The sequence below is a fragment of the Rattus norvegicus genome, chromosome 4 (assembly GCF_036323735.1).
Source record: "Rattus norvegicus strain BN/NHsdMcwi chromosome 4, GRCr8, whole genome shotgun sequence".
Lineage (NCBI taxonomy): Eukaryota > Metazoa > Chordata > Mammalia > Rodentia > Muridae > Rattus > Rattus norvegicus.
In genome coordinates this window covers 118,776,108-118,797,294 of record NC_086022.1, presented here as the reverse complement: position 1 = coordinate 118,797,294, position 21,187 = coordinate 118,776,108, and the positions used below count along the sequence as shown (strand labels likewise).

General features: G+C 41.4%; 1 protein-coding gene across 3 annotated transcripts in view; it reads left to right on the top strand.

Moving 5' to 3' along the window:
- Window positions 1–21,187, top strand: part of Exoc6b (exocyst complex component 6B) — a 455,447-nt gene that overhangs the window by 310,431 nt on the left and 123,829 nt on the right. For all 3 annotated transcript variants that reach the window (NM_001109246.2, XM_063286527.1, XM_063286526.1), the window contains 1 exon segment: window positions 10,772–10,845. In NM_001109246.2, coding sequence (NP_001102716.1) covers window positions 10,772–10,845 — 74 coding nt within the window.

Sequence of the window (21,187 nt, the reverse complement as noted above, 5' to 3'; positions counted from 1 at the left end):
ACACACTTGCCTTGGAACTGCTTCAGTGGTATCTAATAGCTCAGATGCTGCTTTAAAATAAGTTTAAAAAGGAAGTGCATGGGAGATATTACTCATCTACAAAATGATGGATCATTCTTTAATACTGATAAGCCCACAAGATCCAGTATTCTAAAATGTTCCAGGATCACTTAAGGTGAACTCTGTTCCACATTTTGTGCCAAGGTGTGAGCAGTAGGAGGGTGAAGAATGGATTTTTTAATCTTCGGTTTGTATATAGAGATTACAGACTGCTGTTGCTTCCACTTCTCAAATCCCTTCTAACTCTGGTTTTATTGTTCCGTTTGCATTTGGTTTTCTGTGGAGGTTTGTGTGCAGCTGTGCATATAGACTCATGTGGGTGTTTCTATGGAAGCTGACCACAGGTTTTTTTTTCTTAGGTGCTGTCCCTTTTACACTTGCCCTTTACTTGTCCTGTGTAATTTGTAATTTGGGGATATCTCTTTGTGGTCACCAGATAATAGCAGGGAAATTAGATCACCTCACACTAATTAAAGAATTTAGAAGGAAAACTCTAGGCATCAAGTTGTGCATCTTGACACCTGCCTGGAGGAGGAGCATGAAGAAGAGTTGGGTAACAAAAAAAGCCTTGCCTTCTGAGTGAATCAAGCGTGCAGGCCAGCCACATGGTGGCGGGCACCTGTAAGGCAGGGAGGCCCGGGTGCGCAAAGCCCAAAGCTTTAGAGAGAGCATGTTTTTAAAACAGTAGAAGGGGAGGAAAAGTTTTGCTTCTCTAATAGTTTAGAATTTCAGCAGACTTACAGAGCCATATGACTGTGACCCTGTAGACTACTAGAGATTGACATCTGGCAAGGACAGTCCATCATCTCATTAACTGGGCGATTACTACACCTCTCTCTCAGCTCAGTGCAAGCTGAGCCTGTCCTCCTTAGCCTGGCTCAGCTGGAGTGTGAGATGGCCACACTAGCCAGAGATTTCAGCCTCTGGGCCAGGAGTGGTTTTCCCTTGGTGGGCCTTTACTGCTGCACTGTCACTGGAACTCAGCAGACACACCAGGCCTCAGGAGTTCAACTCCACAGCTATGGGACTTTCTTTAAAGTTTGGTTTCTGAACCCTGGATATAGAAAACCAAAAGAAGAGACAAGGAGCTGTAGATACAAGCTTCACCAACAGAATACAAGAGATGGAAGAGAGAATCTCGGGAGCAGAAGATTCCATAGAAATCATTGACTCAACTCTCAAAGATAATGTAAAGCGGAAAAAGCCACTGGTCCAAAACATACAGGAAATCCAGGACTCAATGAGAAGATCAAACCTAAGGATAATAGGTATAGAAGAGAGTGAAGACTCCCAGCTCAAAGGACCAGTAAATATCTTCAACAAAATCATAGAAGAAAACTTCCCTAACCTAAAGAAAGAGATACCCATAGGCATACAAGAAGCCTACAGAACTCCAAATAGATTGGACCAGAAAAGAAACACCTCCCGTCACATAATAGTCAAAACACCAAACGCACAAAATAAAGAAAGAATATTAAAAGCAGTCAGGGAAAAAGGTCAAGTAACATATAAAGGCAGACTTATCAGAATCACACCAGACTTCTCGCCAGAAACTATGAAGGCCAGAAGATCCTGGACTGATGTCATACAGACCCTAAGAGAACACAAATGCCAGCCCAGGTTACTGTATCCTGCAAAACTCTCAATTAACATAGATGGAGAAACCAAGATATTCCATGACAAAACCAAATTTACACAATATCTTTCTACAAATCCAGCACTACAAAGGATAATAAATGGTAAAGCCCAACATAAGGAGGCAAGCTATACCCTAGAAGAAGCAAGAAACTAATCGTCTTGGCAACAAAACAAAGAGAATGAAAGCACACAAACATAACCTCGCATCCATATATGAATATAACGGGAAGCAATAATTACTATTCCTTAATATCTCTCAACATCAATGGCCTCAACTCCCCAATAAAAAGACATAGATTAACAAACTGGATATGCAACGAGGACCCTGCATTCTGCTGCCTACAGGAAACACACCTCAGAGACAAAGACAGACATTACCTCAGAGTGAAAGGCTGGAAAACAATGAAAGCTGTGCTAAGAGGAAAACTCATAGCGCTGAGTGCCTGCAGAAAGAAACAGGAAAGAGCATATGTCAGCAGCTTGACAGCACACCTAAAAGCTCTAGAACAAAAAGAAGCAAATACACCCAGGAGGAGTAGAAGGCAGGAAATAATCAAACTCAGAGCGGAAATCAACCAAGTAGAAACAAAAAGGACCATAAAAAGAATCAACAGAACCAAAAGTTGGTTCTTTGAGAAAATCAACAAGATAGATAAACCCTTAGCCAGACTAACGAGAGGACCCAGAGACTGTGTCCAAATTAACAAAATCAGAAATGAGAAGGGAGACATAACTACAGATTCAGAGGAAATTCAAAAAATCATCAGATCTTACTATAAAAGCCTATATTCAACAAAACTTGAAAATCTACAGGAAATGGACAATTTCCTAGACAGATACCAGGTACCGAAGTTAAATCAGTAACAGATAAACCAGTTAAACAACCCCATAACTCCTAAGGAAATAGAAGCAGTCATTAAAGGTCTCCCAACCAAAAAGAGCCCAGGTCCAGACAGGTTTAGTGCAGAATTCTATCAAACCTTCATAGAAGACCTCATACCAATATTATCCAAACTATTCCACAAAATTGAAACAGATGGATCACTACCAAATACCTTCTAGAAGCCACAATTACTCTTATACCTAAACCACACAAAGACACAACAAAGAAAGAGAACTTCAGACCAATTTCCCTTATGAATATCGACGCAAAAATACTCAACAAAATTCTGGCAAACCGAATCCAAGAGCACATCAAAACAATCATCCACCATGACCAAGTAGGCTTCATCCCAGGCATGCAGGGATGGTTTAATATACGGAAAACCATCAACGTGATCCATTATATAAACAAACTGAAAAAACAAAACCACATGATCATTTCATTAGACGCTGAGAAAGCATTTGACAAAATTCAACACCCCTTCATGATAAAAGTCCTGGAAAGAATAGGAATTCAAGGCCCATACCTGAACATAGTAAAAGCCATATACAGCAAACCAGTTGCTAACATTAAACTAAATGGAGAGAAACTTGAAGCAATCCCACTAAAATCAGGGACTAGACAAGGCTGCCCACTCTCTCCCTACTTATTCAATATAGTTCTTGAAGTTCTAGCCAGAGCAATCAGACAACAAAAGGAGGTCAAGGGGATACAGAACGGAAAAGAAGAAGTCAAAATATCACCATTTGCAGATAATATGATAGTATATTTAAGTGATCCCAAAAGTTCCACCAGAGAACTACTAAAGCTGATAAACAACTTCAGCAAAGTGGCTGGGTATAAAATTAACTCAAATAAATCGGTTGCCTTCCTCTATACAAAAGAGAAACAAGCCAAGAAAGAAATTAGGGAAATGACACTCTTCATAATAGACCCAAATAATATAAAGTACCTCGGTGTGACTTTAACCAAGCAAGTAAAAGATCTGTACAATAAGAACTTCAAGACACTGAAGAAGGAAATTGAAGAAGACTTCAGAAGATGGAAAGATCTCCCATGCTCATGGATTGGCAGGATTAATATAGTAAAAATGGCCATTTTACCAAAGCGATCTACAGATTCAATGCAATCCCCATCAAAATACCAATCCAATTCTTCAAAGAGTTAGACAGAACAATTTGCAAATTCATCTGGAATAACAAAAAACCCAGGATAGCTAAAGCTATCCTCAACAATAAAAGGACTTCAGGGGGAATCACTATCCCTGAACTCAAGCAGTATTACAGAGCAATAGTGATAAAAACTGCATGGTATTGGTACAGAGACAGACAGATAGACCAATGGAATAGAATTGAAGACCCAGAAATGAACCCACACACCTATGGTCACTTGATTTTTGACAAAGGAGCCAAAACCATCCAATGGAAAAAAGATAGCATTTTCAGCAAATGGTGCTGGTTCAACTGGAGGTCAACATGTAGAAGAATGCAGATCGATCCATGCTTATCACCCTGTACAAAGCTTAAGTCCAAGTGGATCAAGGACCTCCACATCAAACCAGACACACTCAAACTAATAGAAGAAAAACTAGGGAAGCATCTGGAACACATGGGCACTGGAAAAAATTTCCTAAACAAAACACCAATGGCTTACGCTCTAAGATCAAGAATCGACAAATGGGATCTCATAAAACTGCAAAGCTTCTGTAAGGCAAAGGACACTGTGGTTAGGACAAAACGGCAACCAACAGATTGGGAAAAGATCTTTACCAATCCTACAACAGATAGAGGCCTTATATCCAAAATATACAAAGAACTCAAGAAGTTAGACCGCAGGGAGTCAAATAACCCTATTAAAAAATGGGGTTCAGAGCTAAACGAAGAATTCACAGCTGAGGAATGCCGAATGGCTGAGAAACACCTAAAGAAATGTTCAACATCTCTAGTCATAAGGGAAATGCAAATCAAAACAACCCTGAGATTTCACCTCACACCAGTGAGAATGGCTAAGATCAAAAACTCAGGGGACAACAGATGCTGGCGAGGATGTGGAGAAAGAGGAACACTCCTCCATTGTTGGTGGGATTGCATACTGGTACAACCATTCTGGAAATCAGTCTGGAGGATCCTCAGAAAATTGGACATTGAACTGCCTGAGGATCCAGCTATACCTCTCTTGGGCATATACCCAAAAGATGCCCCAACATGTAAAAAAGACACGTGCTCCACTATGTTCATCGCAGCCTTATTTATAATAGCCAGAAGCTGGAAAGAACCCAGATGCCCTTCAACAGAGGAATGGATACAGAAAATGTGGTACATCTACACAATGGAATATTACTCAGCTATCAAAAACAACGAGTTTATGAAATCCGTAGGCAAATGGTTGGAACTGGAAAATATCATCCTGAGTGAGCTAACCCAATCACAGAAAGACAGACATGGTATGCACTCATTGATAAGTGGCTATTAGCCCAAATGCTTGAATTACCCTAGATGCCTAGAACAAATGAAACTCAAGACGGATGATCAAAATGTGAATGCTTCACTCCTTCTTTAAAAGGGGAACAAGAATACCCTTGGCAGGGAAGAGAGAGGCAAAGATTAAAACAGAGACTGAAGGAACACCCATTCAGAGCCTGCCCCACATGTGGCCCATACATATACAGCCACCCAATTAGACAAGATGGATGAAGCAAAGAAGTGCAGGCCGACAGGAGCCGGATGTAGATCGCTCCTGAGAGACACAGCGAGAATACAGCAAATACAGAGGCGAATGCCAGCAGCAAACCACTGAACTGAGAATAGGACCCCCGTTGAAGGAATCAGAGAAAGAACTGGAAGAGCTTGAAGGGGCTCGAGACCCCATATGTACAACAATGCCAAGCAACCAGAGCTTCCAGGGACTAAGCCACTACCTAAAGACTATACATGGACTGACCCTGGACTCTGACCTCATAGGTAGCAATGAATATCCTAGTAAGAGCACCAGTGGAAGGGGAAGTCCTGGGTCCTGCTAAGACTGAACCCCCAGTGAACTAGACTGGTGGGGGGAGGGCGGCAGTGGGGGGAGGGTTGGGAGGGGAACACCCATAAGGAAGGGGAGGGGGGAGGGGGATGTTTGCCCGGATACCGGGAAAGGGAATAACACTCGAAATGTATATAAGAAATACTCAAGTTAATAAAAAAATAAAATAAAATGTAAAAAAAAAAAAGTTTGGTTTCTGGGGTCAAACTGCATCCTCAGGACTCACTATACTTTATGTTGTTTTTCTCCAGCCAGTTGTGAATGCACCAGATGAAATTTGAAATATTTGTTTTCTTCCCCAACAAAACAATCACTGGACTTTACTATTAGTCTTAACATCAACCTGAAAAGAAACCTAGAAAAAAAGTTGAAATTAGCAAACTTATTCTTTTACCCTTTGGTAACTTTATTAGGCTGTGACTATTTGACTTTCCCCACTTAGACTGAGTGCTTGAGCCTTAGTGAGAGAGGAAGTACTTAGTCCTGCTGGGACTAGATATCCCAGGGAGGGATGGTACCCAAGGGAGCTTCCTCTTCTCTGAGGAAAAGGGAATAGGGTAAGAGGAAGAGGGATTTTCAAGGGCAGGACTAAGAGGAGAGGGCAGAAGGGGAGCTGCAATTGAGATGTAATATGAATAAAAAAATAAATTATGGGAAAATTTTATAGGTTATTTTGAAAATTAAAATTTCTTAAAATGATGAGCACATCTCAAAGGTTTGTACATTAAGAATATCAGAGGTTGTTGGATATTCTAATTGTCTTTCTCCTCAGAGTCTTCTTTGACTATATACCTTTTCTGTAACTTTGTGAGCTGCCTTTTAGCATTTACTTCCTAGCCTTCAATTAGCTGACAGTTTCTTCACTGATTTTCTTTTTCAATTTTCAAAGTGAATCTCTGAGTCAGGACTTGGTGCCATGCTGCACTCAGTGAGTCCCTCCTGACAAGACAGGACGGAGGGTGGAGAAAGTGGCAAATGTCAAATGAGCTGGTGCTGCTTGCCACAGCACAGCTCAACTTGCCAGCAGACTTCCTGACTCACCAGAGTCTGGCCCCACCCACAAGCAACAGGAGCTGGTGAGGGGATTTGGTTCTGTGTGAGGTGAACCAGGCTCTCCTTATCTCTTGGATGATGCTGGGACTGCCCTGCAGAACCCCAGGCTGGGACACTTTGATGCTGACACAGGCCACTGTGAGACTGAAAACCCGCTGTCCAGAAACAAGTCCACGAAGGACTGGTCCATGTCTGTGTCTGCCTTTTCCACTCGGCTGTGACTCCCGTCAGAGTCCATGGCTCTAGAGGCCTCACCATGGACATGTGAGATTGTCCTGTCCACACATCAGTGTTCCTTCTCACCTGTCAGGCAGTGTCTGAGGATTTGTGCATGTCAGCCTATCCTGCTGTGTCTCTTGTCACTAAAAGAGGTACTGCTGATCGGGACTGTTTCATTCTCGTATTTCTCTTATTGCCTTATGAGAGTTTATAGAATATAAAGAAGAAATCACTCTCCTCTCTGTAGCAGCCTTGGATAAAATTGCGAAGTAGTTGCTTACTAGCTTAAGTATATTATATTTTAATTGAATTCTTATTTTTTTAATATTTATAGTTATTACAATTTTTTCATGTATTTATAAGATAATTACCCTAGAAGATCATTTTTTTCTTTTTTTTTTTTTTTCGGAGCTGGGGACCGAAAGAGCAAGCGCTCTACCACTGAGCTAAATCCCCAACCCCTAGAAGATCATTTTTTGAGACTATTAAATCACAGTTACAGAGATTTTAATACATTTATTTATTTTTTCTAATAATACAAATAAAATTTTCTGTGTTATGCCTAAGAGACTTGTCATATTTAACTCCTTTAAAGCAGAATAATTAGGTGTCTGCCTATAAATTTTCTTCTAAGCAAATGACTGCTTACTGAGCCATGCCTAGTTCAGCTCTATTCTATTTCTTTTCATTGGTTGTCAGACAATATTTCTTGACATTGTCACCAAACCTCTGAGAATTCAGTAGAAGCTATGAACCTCTTGTTAAAGGGAAGTGTGCACATGCACGCGTGCACATGCGTACGCGTGTGTGCACACACACATGTACACACACACATACACACACGTACATACACATGCATGCACACACACTCTACAATTACTATAAGGATAATAGCTATGCTATGCCTGCCCCTCTGCTAAGCTCCTTTATATGTGTGACTTGGCTTAATGTTTATCACCACAGTATAAGAAATTATCTGCTATTCTAATTTTTGATTCAATGATTTTTAAAGACATAAACAAAGATAAGTAATCTGTTGAACTCAGGAATTAGTAGAGAAGTAGTGCTCCAGTTCTGGTACTGTTGTTATTGTTGTCATCATAGCACGCCCCATACACACACAGGGCTGTTCCCTTAAAATCCTTACAACCTGTAACCCAGAAATTTCTGTTATTATTTATAGGTCTGTGTTTCTAGTGAATCTTGATTTTTATGTAATTTGTTTAATTGAAACATAATAATTTTTGAGCATTTACTACTCTTTAATGTGTAAAACATTTATTTATGTAAGGGTATTAGAAACATGCTGGGATTTTTTATGGGTTTTTTGTTTCATTTAATTTTTTACTTATTTACTTTATTTCCTGCTCACTACCCCTCCTGAAAAGCTACTGTTTCTAATAATTGTTATGCTTTGAAATTGGATCCTTATCTAAGGCATTTACTGTCTTTACTATCATTGTGGGATTGTCCGTATTATAGGACTGTGGTTCCGTAATAACATGCTTGACAAGCAAGAACAAGGTCTTAGGTTTGATCCTCAATACTGATAAAATGAAGAGGAAAAACTACAGATATGAAGTTGAATTTACAGTAATTAGACATTTCCACATGTGATTTGTAGAGATTAATCTCTTCACTTCATCATATCTGGCTTAATTATCATTCTCTGCTTCTCTTTATAAAAAGGCAAATCAAAGGCTGGGATGTCTTGTGGGAACCTGAGGGTTTGGTATGTCATGGAAATCATGTCTCTGAAGTCACTGAGAGCTCAGTGCAAAGCACATGCAGACTCCTGAGTCAGTTTATCTGTCATCCAGCCTGGTGTTCAGTGGGGAGCAGCAGGAGTGTAGACCTAGCTCACGAGCCTTCCAGTGCGATGGCACGGGGAGTCGAGTTTGACATAGGCAGGACAGCGGAACATCCCAATCCTGGGCTCCTCCTGATAGCCAGGACTTGAATGAAAAAAGTGAGGCAACACTGGCTTGAATGATGCAGGACTACTCCAGGCAGTCGTCAGCCTCGGAGAAAGTGTGCAGACTGAACACTCAACAAGGCTGTTGGGAAGAGAGGCCGTGGCTGTAACTGAAGAGCTTGTTCCAACAAGAGCATCATGTGAAGTAATTACACATCTGGGATGCGCAGTTCCTGCACTCCAGGTTACCAGATCTGATCTGATCTGACTGCACATCACTGCTGATGCGCAGGCAGGGTCTGCTGTGTCAGGCATTACATCAGCCTGCTCTTCCTGGATGTTTGCCCAGTTGAGAACTTTACTCTTTCGAGTGGGTTTCTTAGACCTCCTTTGGATAATGTTGGATTCTAAATTGCATATGAGTTTTCTTCTCAAAGCAAACAGCCACTTTACTAAGGTTGACTGTGTTTGGAGTTGATCTCTTTTCTTATGCACCCTCCCCCCATGAAATGTCTGCAATAAGAGTATTTGTATGCAGGTATATACTACATTTATACTGTATTTAAATTAATGTATTGATTATGATTCTTTCATATGATGCTTCCTTGTCTCTTCGGTCTAATTTGGCATTATTTTTAAAAACTGTGACTGTGATTTTATGTAAATCTGTTATGGTTTCAAAATGAGTGGAAAGGAAGAGGCAAAACCAAATGAGTGGTAATCTTTGTTCGTGCCTCATCTTTTGAATTTGTCCTGTATAGTATTCCACTTTTCTAGCTAGACGTGAAAAATAAAAAGACTATTCCAGCAGTTCTATAGGTTCTTAACTTCCATATTGAAGAATATATATCTGAAAGGAAAATACTTCTTTTCATGTTTTTTTTCCCAAGTACTTGAGCTGCTTTTATTGTAAATAGTAGATGGATAGGAAACACCCATCATGCTTTGACTTCACAAGAATTGCAATTACAGTGACTCCCAGATCTTGACTGTGCCATGTGCTTGTCTGTGTGGAAAGATCTTCAGACTTTTTGATTTCCTAATAGACAGGGCTCAGAGATGGTAAATTTGACATTCTTGGGTGGTAGTAGCATTCGTCCCTGTAGTCCTTTGCTATTTCTTTCTTGATAAAGATGTGGAAGCCAGAATTCTAAGAGAGCATTGTCTCAGGTGCTACTGAGAGCTGCAGATAGCATCTGTGTGGGCCTCCGTGACCTTTGAGGAAACAGGTGGAGGGAAGAAAAGTTGGAATTTTTAAAGCAGCATAGAAATGAAAGTTCAGAAGACTGAAGAGAAGGAACACATATGCAAATGTCCCTTTCCATCTGCAGTGAGCCTCATCCAGGTGGACATCGTCTTATCTCCCAATACTGCTGTGCCTTTTTCAGCCAAATTCTGATCCAGGCAGCAGCTGCTGCTAGTGGTGTGCATGCGTGTGTGTCGTGTAGGAGGTTGGCACTCACGAGATAATACAAATAATCAGTGAGGGAATAATTAATGATGTGGCAGGGAATATTTTTGATAAATGCTTAGGGAATGAGGTGACAGGCGTGAAATTAGAAAATTCCTTCAGTGATCTGAAATATAAATAGCTTTCGGAACTGAAAAGAGTTTCTCAGCTGAAGATTTTATTGTGTTGAGAGGAAAAACTTTTTTCTTTTCCCCCCTCCCTTCCTCCTTTGCAAGTTGTTTGTCCATTCACAAAACAAATACTCTGAAGCCCAGAGCGGCTCATGGGAATAAATTTCAGGTCGAATTAGTACAGTTTCCTTGCTGTCAGGATGCTGGAATTAATGGTGTTTTGATGACACGAATTTTGAAGGGCCAACAAAGAAACTGAAGGGAGAGAGACATGACTCCTTAGAAGCCCAGGCCTCCTCTCCCCCAGCCTCTCTTGTCTTCCCTGTCATCCGTCTGCCAATCTCCCTGTCCATGGTTAGTTAAAGGCGCTTTTTATCCTCTTTTCTTTCCCACAGAGTTTGCCAGATCCGGCCCGGTGCCTGGGTTCCAGGAGGACACGCTGCAGTTGGCCTTCATCGACTTGAGACAAGTAAGTCTTTGTGTTTTTGTTTTTTGTTTTTCTTTTAAGATGTGTGACTGAAGACCATCAGGTCTTAAGGAAAAGGGGAGGGGAGGGGGTTTGGCATTGGTGATTCACACTGGAGACCTAAGGGCTTTTCCCTGTGTTTGAGGCCACCTCTTTTATTTAGCTATCTGAGATCCTTAGCAATGGTGGAGTAAAGATTTTGTGGGTAGAAGGGTAGGCAGGGGGTGGGAGGAGGGATCCATAGAGTAAGAGGGACTCAAGTGACCCTCAAGTGATGCGATCCATTGTGTGGCCATTGACTTCTGCAGACACAGCGAAAAGATGACTCGTCAAACCCATGCTAAGCAGGTGCACTGATGCAGAGACTGCCCGCCTAGAGTACTTTGTGTGTGGATAATGTGGCCAGTAGTGTTGAAGGAAAATGAAATGTTTTGCTTTCTGGGTTGTTAGTCTGGTTTGTTGACTTTTCTTTGCTGCCTCCTTTGTAGAATGTACTCAGCCATCAGCAACAGTGAGGTGCTTACAGATGGTTTGCAAGGGTTCTGACCAGTCGTGCTAGCCTGGTGGGAAGTCCTGTTACAGCATCCTGATGAAGGCTGGTACTTAGGTCTACCTGAGCTTTGACAAGCCCGTAAGATGGAAAGGCCACCCATAGGGCTGTTCTTGCAGACTAGAAAGGGTGGGTTGGTGGGCCCTGGTGTTTTGGGTATAGTAGAACAAGGTGGGTGGGGGCCAAAAGGGAGAGCTGTAACTGCTCTGTCATCTCTTCACTCTGAAGATGGATGGGGTTGGATAGAAAGTGTGAATGAAGTAAGCATCAATGACTGATGTTTCTCTCCTATTAAAACAATCTTTTTTTGTCTGTTTTAGAAGGGGGCTGGCTTTGTTTCTCCTGCCATAATGATGCAGTGCCTCTTGTTTTCAAAGCTGACATAGTTTGCATTCTGAAAACTTGTAGATGCCCAGAGTGTTTCTTAAAGCTGTAGAACCCCTTGTCTGGGTAACCTCCTTACCACTGTGCCTGGATTCCTGCCGGAATAGCTTTTAACCCGTAATGGATGGCCTGAGCTAGCCCTAGACCCTTGTGGATGGGCGGTGTAATCTGTCATTGATGACAATTCCGGAAAGCCCTGTTCAGCAGAATCATGTGTCTATAGTCCGCCTAGGGTTGAGGATTCAGGCCACGTCCCAGAAACGTGTGTCAACTTAATATTTGGGGGCTGGGTTAGGGGTTCTCCTTTTCGTACAGCTTTCCTAGCATTGTCAGAAATGGGACTGAATACTTTCCACCTCTAGATTTGAGATGCTCAAGTTTTAGTCTTTGATCTAAGATGTAAAGAGTGAAATTTTGTTTTAGGGTTCAGTAGGAATCCATTCCCTTCCTCTGGAATTTGTTCTCCAAAACCTCTAAGCCAGTTCAAGCTTCTTGGAAAACAGAAAGTGTTTTTCATTGGAAAGACATATCCAAGAAAAAGTCTTTCTTTTTTTCACTGTTCATGTAAAGAAAATGTTATCATTCTCAATAGTTTGTGACATTGACACCTATAGGAAGCAATTAGTGTTCAAAGAAAATGTGATCTGATGGTAAATGGAAAGCACATCCGGTGTGGGCTCAAGAACTTGTGAGCCCCGCATGAGCAATGGTGTAGATTCTGAAGGGCCTGTGTGTGCTGCATTTCTACCCCCAGAGCTTCTTTTGTGATATTTAAATAGCAAAAGCTCAAACTACAAAATTTTACTGATAATGACAGACTGTGTCTCTTCTTATTCAATGTGTCATAAATTCTACTTATTCCTTTCTCTGTTCCAGCAGTTGGAAAGGGGTAATTTCCAACCTAGATGATTTGAACAGCATCCTTAGGCTGTTATCAGATAGCTGACATGCTACAAAACAAGCCTTTCACATTCTGGTCTAAAAAGATCTCTTTCTTTTTGTTCATTTAGGTCATTCTCAGATGTTCAAACTACAAGTAAAATTTTATTTGTTCATTACTGTAGGGGACTTAACATAAGATGAGGTGTGGCTACGTATTCTGTGGTTTGTACTCCTCACAGTCCTAAAGCACTATTCTAAATTGGGGGGTGTACCATAAGAACTTGCCATGTTCCCTCCATTTTTGCAGAACACCCAGCCCACACTGTGTGTTGGGTCTCACTTGGGAAGAACTCTACCCAAAGTGACACCTTCACCTCCAAGAAGTCTCATTATTGTGAAGATGGCCATAGCCTGTCTCAGTGCTAGCCCTTTGACTGTGTGTTCATTGCCAGCTCATTTTAGAAGAGGCTTTGGCTCTCTGTTCCTTATGCTACCAGTGTCCTCTTTCCTGGTGCTGGTGTCTTCTCCTATGCAGGAGTGCTCCCTGCTCATCTGGCCTGCAGACGGTCTTATGGACTAAACCTACAGGTCGGACATTCACTAGCCCTGTTCTTCTTTCAGATTTGTCAGCACAGAGATTCTGTCATTCTACAGCTATCTAAACCTTTTTAGGTTTTGATTTTATTATTCAACTTATTAATAGACTTAATTGGGCTTTTACATGTCTGAGATCAAAACAGTAAATGGAGTTAGCAGGGACCAGGACTATGACTCGGCAAGTGAAGCATTCGCCATGAAAACCTGCCTGAGTTTGCTCCCTGGAACCCAAATAAAGGTAGAAGGCAAGAACTAGCTTCACAAAGTTATTCACTGACCTCCATGGTGGCAGGTGTACAACTCCACTCCCCACCCCAACACACACACTAATAATAGTAAATAAAATAATTTAGAATGGTAACGGAAATGCCAGAAGTGAAAGGTAAAGGCAAATGTTTTATGACGTTTCCTATTCAAGTGTCTGTTTATCCAAAAGAAAGCACACACAACAGCCCCCAGAACAACCCCCCAACCACACCCCCCAAAAATTCCACCCAAGTCTAGCAGGAGTTACTTAGTGGAGATTCAAGGGGTTGTTTATAGGGAGTGCCAGCAACTTACAGCAGCTAAGCTATTGCAGAAGAACTGCTCCTGTCCCAATGATTGTTAAATGTTTGCATACCTTCAGAGAGGGGAGGAGAATCACTCCTCCTTTACTTCCAGGAGGAATGCACAAAGGCCAGTCTTGTGGGACTTTCTTGTAGGCAATCACAGGTGCTATGACTTCAAGGTGGCAGTAGCCATATCAGGGAACAGCTGTGTCTGTCCCAAGCAGAGTTCCATAAAAGGTAAAATGTAGGATGTATGCCCATATAAAAGTGGGCTGACCTGGTGTGCCTGAGGATGCAGACTCTTTCAGTGCCTGTCTGCTTTCTAAGTGTGTCATGCCGATCAGGTGCTCATGTTCTCTTGTGTTAGACTTTCAGATGCAATTAGGTGACTGATAATTTAAAACATATTCAAAATATGGACGTTGATGAAAGACTCTGTATAGGCTGTAATAGCAGAGTATAATTGAAAAGCCCTGTAATTTCATTAGAAAGAAGATTAGATGAGGATTATAAAGCTATTCATCCTTTTTTACTCCATTTGCATTTTTTACTTCTTACAGTAAAAAGTGAAATGACATTTTGAATATACAAGCTTTCATGATATTTCAGACTTAAAATACATTGGCATACACTTTCATTTGTTAAGATTCTAGGATTATAAAATCTGCTATTAATGATAATGAACTCTGCAGTACAAGTTGAAAGGATTTTTTCTTTAACATTCATATTTATGTTATATAAGTTTAATTTCAGTATAATTTTTCATGCAAAAATATGTATATATTTATTTCATATTCCAAGCTTGGGAAATGTTAAAGCTTGAGGACAAAATAAATTCTCATTTAATGAACCATTTTAAAGTGGTAGCTATACTCCAGGAATTGGTGGCCTCTGTTATTCATCTTTAGGGATTATTGTGGGCCGGCAGTAGGTTCTTGGTGGCCCTTTACTTTCTAACAGTTCTATGGGGAATGTGGAGTAGAAATGCTATTGAACATCAGCACTGGCTTTTCATTCCAGTTCATTTCATCAAACACTGAGTGCTTGCTCTGCGCACAGCTTAAATGGTGCACAGTGAGTACACACTGGGAGTGACTCCTGCCTAAAGATCAAACAGGTAATCACTAAATCCTTGATCCTAACATGGACATGTGGTAAGAATTGTCTTGGAGACAGTAGAATACTGTATGTATTTCAGTTATCTGACTCCCATAACACACTGGCTTGAATCATGTGTGGAGCTCAGAGTTCTATTAATTAGCAGTTCTGGATCACTGAGCAAGTCTCTATACTACAGTCAGCTGCTGCATTGAAAAGACTGACCAATGTAAAGTTCTCAAGACCTATGGCCAGCTCTTCACTGCTCCATGAAGAGCTATCGGCAGCCTGCTCTAGACCTGCTCACACCATTTGGGAAGGGTTCCAAGAGAGAAAGTGGCCAAAAACATCGAGGTCTGTGCTCAGAACTAGCAAATCATCACTTCCACCACATTGTATTGTCTTCAGCTAGTCACAGTGTCAATTCAATGTAAAGAAATTGGGACATAAGCTGCATCTTAAAGTCTAGCTGGAATTGAATACTTATGCATGAAAAGTGCAGATCAGGAGCAAATTGAATTTGTAAGTACAAAAGGGGTCCATTTCAGTCACGAAGAGCTATAAAATATTCAGAGAGGAGAGGTAAACTTAAAGAAAATTAGACTCTGTTTTTCTCTCTATGTTTCTGTGTTTCTGTCTCTGCCTGCCTGCCTGCCTGCCTGCCTGCCTGCCTGCCTGCCTGCCTGCCTGCCTGCCTGCCTGCCTGCCTGCCTGCCTGCCTGCCTATCTATCTATCTATCTATCTATCTATCTATCTATCTATCTATCTATCTATCTATCTATCTATCTATCTATCTATCTATCTGTGTGTATAAATGTGTGTGTGTGTGTGTGTGTATCAGTGTGTTTATGTCAATGTGAGTGTGTATTGGTTTAATTAAGATGTAGACTTTTCATTCCTTTGGTTATTAAGATCTTCTTTAACCCCTGTCTCCTAATTTGTCTTATTTTGTCTTTATTCTCTGCTGTTGTTTCTTCATTCAGGAGATCTGATGCAATGCCTTGGCTTGTTCATTCAGCTGTTGTTTCTTGAGAAACTTTTTTAATGTCTGCTTTATCCTCCTTCAGTGCTGTAAAATGTGTTACCCTAGAGTAATTGATGCTGCTGTTATTCGTGTCCTCTGTGAGGACCTCCAACTGTCCATAGAAGTGTTTGCTGTATTTATTTAGCTTACAGTGTTCACCGTCCATGTCTTACAAGCAGTTAACAGTTGCAGATGTCCTTTTCTTGGTAATATTACCTTCTCCTTACCTTCGAAGCCTCAGCAGTTACTTTTGATCTGAGTTAAATGAAGCTGAATGAACAAGCCTGTGGCATTGCATCAGATCTCCTGAATGAAGCTTGTTGGCAAGGCACTTCCACACTGAGCCATCCTAAGATATCTGGGCTTTTTTTAGAATGAGCTGGGGATATTCCCTCTAGGGCACTTATTCCCCAACTTCTTCCTGCATTTAAAGTAAACACAGTGCATTTCCATTGCAGACATAGGCGTTCCTTAAAAACAACTGTAGTGTCTAAAGAGCTACCTGTCCATTTCTTTTTGGTTGTGGAATGGATTGTGGTACTATTTCTGAACATTATGTATTCCTAAAATGAACCTTCCCTCTGTTAATTATTTGAATGCTCGTCTTAATAGAAAATACACTTACATCAAAGGATGATTCTGTGACCCAGCACACATTAAAATATCCTTTGATTCATAGAATAACCATTCTAAACTACTGACTAACTGGGGGACTTTACCAGAGGCAAGTAGGAGTTGGGCAGCCCCATATCTCAAAAGGCCCCAGGTGCAAGTTATCATTTCTTATCACAAATAAGGAGTTGTTAGCATGAAGCTACCTCCCACAAGTGCTTATTCATATTAGTCCTGAACCTGCTGGAATGTGAGGGGCTTTTAGACAGTTTATAAGATTATATTTATTTTATTGTTGTTGTTGTTACTATTACTGTTACTGTTACTATTATGGTTACTATTACTATTGGCAGGCCCTCACCATGTAGCTCAGGTTGGATTTGTACTCTGGATCCTCAACTTCCCAAGTGCTAAAATTATGGAAATTTATCATCATGCCTGGCACAAAGATCCCTGGAGAGTAGTCCTAGTGGCTGTGTAGTAGGGAAATAAATTTATGAAAGAGATAGTCTTGATGGTGGACATCAGAGGGAAGTGTTAAGACCCCTTCATCAGGTGTCTTACTTTTCTATTGCTGCTGGAGACAGCATGACAAAGGCAACTTGTGAAAGAATGCACCAATTGGTGGCTTGCTTACAGTTTGAGAGGGTGAATCCTTGACCATCATGTCAAGAAGCATGGCACTGGGCAAACAGGTACAGCACTGGAGCAGTAGAGGAGAGTTTAGAACTAATCTAAAATTAGAGGCAGAGAAAAGAAGCTGGGTCTGGCATGGGCTTTTGAAACTTCAAAGCCCAACTATAGTGACATACCTCCTCCAACAAAGCCACACCTTTTTTAAATTTTATTTTTCTTGGATATTTTATGTATGTGATGTTATTCCCTTCCCTCCCCACCCCCTTACTCCTCCCCCTGCTTCTTTGAGGATGCTCCCATTCCCACCCACCCACTCTAACCTCAACACCCTGGCATTATCCTACATTGGGGAAACAAGCCTTCACAGGACCAAGGGCTTTTCCAACTATTGATGTCCAATTATGCCATCCTCTGCTACAGATGTGGCTTGAGCCATGGGCCCCTCCATGTGTACTCTTTGGTTGGTGGTTTAGTCCCTGGGAGCTCTGGTGGAATCTAATTGGCTGATATTGTTGTTCTTCCTGTGGGGTTGCAAACCTGTTCCTTTCCTTCAGTCTTTTCTCTAACTCCTCCTTTGGGATCCCCTTGTTCAGTGCAATGGTTAGCTACAACCATCCTCACCTGTATCAGTAGGACTCTGGCAGAGCCTCTAAGGAGACAACCATATCTGGCTCCTGCGAGCAAACACTTCTTGGCATCAGCAATACTGACTGGGTTTGGTGGCTGCATATGGGATGGATCCCCAGGTGGGGCAGTCTCTGGATGACCTTTTCTTCAGTCCCTGACCCACTCTTTGTCCTTGTATTTCCTCCTGTGAATATTTGTTCTCCCTTCTAAGAAGGAATGAAGTATCCACATTTTAGTCTTCCTTCTTCTTGAGCTTCATATGATCTGTGAATTTTTTCTTAGGTATTCCAAGCTTTTGGGCTAATATCCACTTATCAATGAATGCATACCATGTGTGTTCTTTTGTGACTGGGTTACCACACTCAGGTTGGTATTTTTTAATTTTATCCACTTGCCTAAGAATTTCATGTGGTCACTGTTTTTAATAGCTGAGTAGTAGTCCACTTAGTCATGAGGGAAATGCAAATCAAAAAAACCCTGAGATATCACTTCACACCAGTCAGAATGGCTAAGATCAAAAACTCAGGTGACAGTAGATGCTGGCAAGGATGTGGAGAAAGAGGAACACTCCCCCATTGTTGGTGGGATTGCAAGCTGGTACAACCACTCTGGAAATCAGTCTGGAGGTTCCTCAGAAAATTGGACATAATACTACCTGAGGACCCAGCTATACCTCTCCTCAGCATATACTCAAAAGATGCCGCAACATACAACAAAGACACATGTTCCACTATGTTCATAGCAGCCTTATTTATAATAGTCAGAAGCTGGAAAGAATCCAGATGCTCTTCAATAGAGGAATGAATACAGAAAGCCACACGTGTTAATCTTTCCCAAAACAGTTTCACCAAACTAGAGATTAAACAGCTAAATATATAAACTTATGGGGCCATTTTCACTCTAGCTGTCATATCAGGGAACTGTCTGGCCAATGCTTTTGTTCGTTGAAGCTCTTTTCAAGCACTGCTGCTTGGCAGGGCTCCTTTTCAGTGGAGTAAATGTAAGCGTGTCAGCCTGCAAGCTCAGGAGTCATCTGCCTCAGTCACAAACAAATAGGTTGATAAATTGTGGACTATGAGGCTCATGTGGATAGTAGGTCTGGAAGGAATGGTCCTGCTGTGTCTGCTCCATGACCTTAGGCCATACATGGCCCAGGGCAGCTCTGAATGTGGCCCAACAAAAGTAATAACTTACTTAATTATGATACTTGTTTGTTGAATTTTCTAGATGGCAACACTATGTTGTAGTGTCAAAAGGATGGACACACCTAAGCCTTAAAGCAACCTGTCCTGGTAAAGACAATCTGTTCCGCTAAGCTAGTGGCATGAATATGTGGAGAAGACAGACCAGACATGAAGTCCAGATTGCTTGTATTTCAAAGGCACTTGGTGGTCAGAAGAGGTCATGGTAATATATCTGACTAGCTGTGCATATCTCCATGCTCTTGCTGTCATCAGAAGTCCTGCAAGCCACAATTTGTGTAATCTATTATGTAAACAATCCTAGTAGAGAGGCTTCCTGGTGGTTTTGCCTTAGTCCATACTTTGTACCACTGAGCTCCTTCTGCTTCATCTTAGATGCCTGGGGAGCCTCCAAGATAGCCTGAGGAATTCCACTGTGCTCTGTGTCCCTTTTTTAAAAGCCAATCCAGGAGCTCTCCTGTATTTAATACTTGGCTTGTATATTCATACCCACAAATTCGAAACTTGGGTTTTTGGGGGTTTTTTTGTTTTTTTTTTTTTTGTTTTTTTTTTTTGGACACAGTCCCAACTTTAGGAAGAGAGGTGGGAGACTCGTCACAGATGTGTCTCACTGCTAGCAATGCTAGGTTGTGTTGGGGCTGAGTGAAAACTTCAGGGTTCCGAACACTGACCTCAGGTGTGCCAGCTCCACTGTCTAGGGTCGGACTGGAAAACACTCAATCCAAGGAGAAAGCAGCAGAGCGAGGCCCTGAAACTTACCTCACACCTACATCTCTGAATCATTGACAGCCACTGGAGGGCAGCAATGAGAGACAGCAATGAGGTCCAGATTTAAGGATTTGGGGCATATTTCATTTTGGGGAAAACAAAACAACAAAACCAAAACCAAAAATCAACCAACCAAACAAAAGCTTTGCTATAAACTATTCCATGCTTCCTAGACTCCTCAGGAGCAATTGCCCAAAAGAGTACTGAGCCCTAAACTTACAGATTCCTTCTAGGCCAGTTCAGAGACCAGGAATGAGTAAAGGACTAAGGACTAAGGAGAGAGGAGAACCAAATGGCTTCAGTGGAGGAAGGAAACCAGGACAGTCTTCCTCAGGGCCTAAGAGATGAGCTCAAACAGAACAGGCACACAAACGAGAAAGTGCCAAGGTGGAAAGCAAGCAAGAGTGGAAGAGCAAAGGCAAGTTCCAAGGAGTCGCAAAGGTTGGTTCTCTGGGGCAGTGGGTCCCAGGGAGAAGAGTGAGGACACAATAGCAAGCAGGGACCTGCAAAGGCGACAGGCTTGCACAGAAGCAGCCGTACCTAAGGGTGGTCCATCTCTTACAGTAGGTCCTTCTTGACCGTCCTGTATTATTTCCTTCTTGGACTGTCAGTTTCAAGGGATAAAACAACCCACTGAAGTTATAGAAAAAGAGAGGATAGGACATTCTAACATGCCATTAAGGAACTCTTATTTTGAAGAAAAATTAAACTTGACTGTGAAGCCTTACTAGATAGTATTTCTTTGGAAAAACAACTCTCCTTCCTCTAATATCCTTAGCACTCCTACCCTTCTTTAAATACTGGTAAAACTCACATAAAATAACTAGTAGTAAAAAAACAAAAACAACAAAAAATCAAAACAAAAAAAAAACTAAAAAAAAAACAAAAAAAGCCTGACTCCTAGTTTTTATGTAGCCACTGAGAAATGTTCAGTTAATCTAGAAACTCAGTATCTGTCCAGGAGGCCAGCAGAAAACAACATTTCAAGGCTTATGGTGGCCTAGTGCTCAGCAGTTCTCAAACCTTTTAGTTTACGAACTCTTAAGCTTTCTCTTCTCTGGGGTTGACTATACTTTCTGGAACTTGTACTGTTAGCAAGGCAGCGTGAAGTTTGGAGCTGGGCACATGTGGGTTACTAGCTGTGATATTTGATTAAATTATTTGATCTTAAATGTAATTTTTGACCTACAAAATAAAAATCTTTAACTCACAAAGTTTATAAGTGTAAGTATTAAGATAATATGATCATGGCACTTAATGCTTGATTAGCATATAACTGATGTTAGTAGTACTGTTACTATCTAGCCATTGTTACTCCTGTTTTATGGGGTCTGTGTAGACACTGCATCTGCAGTCTACATCAGGAGACCCCTTTGTCACTGGCTTCTCATGTTCTGCAACACCTGGTCAGTG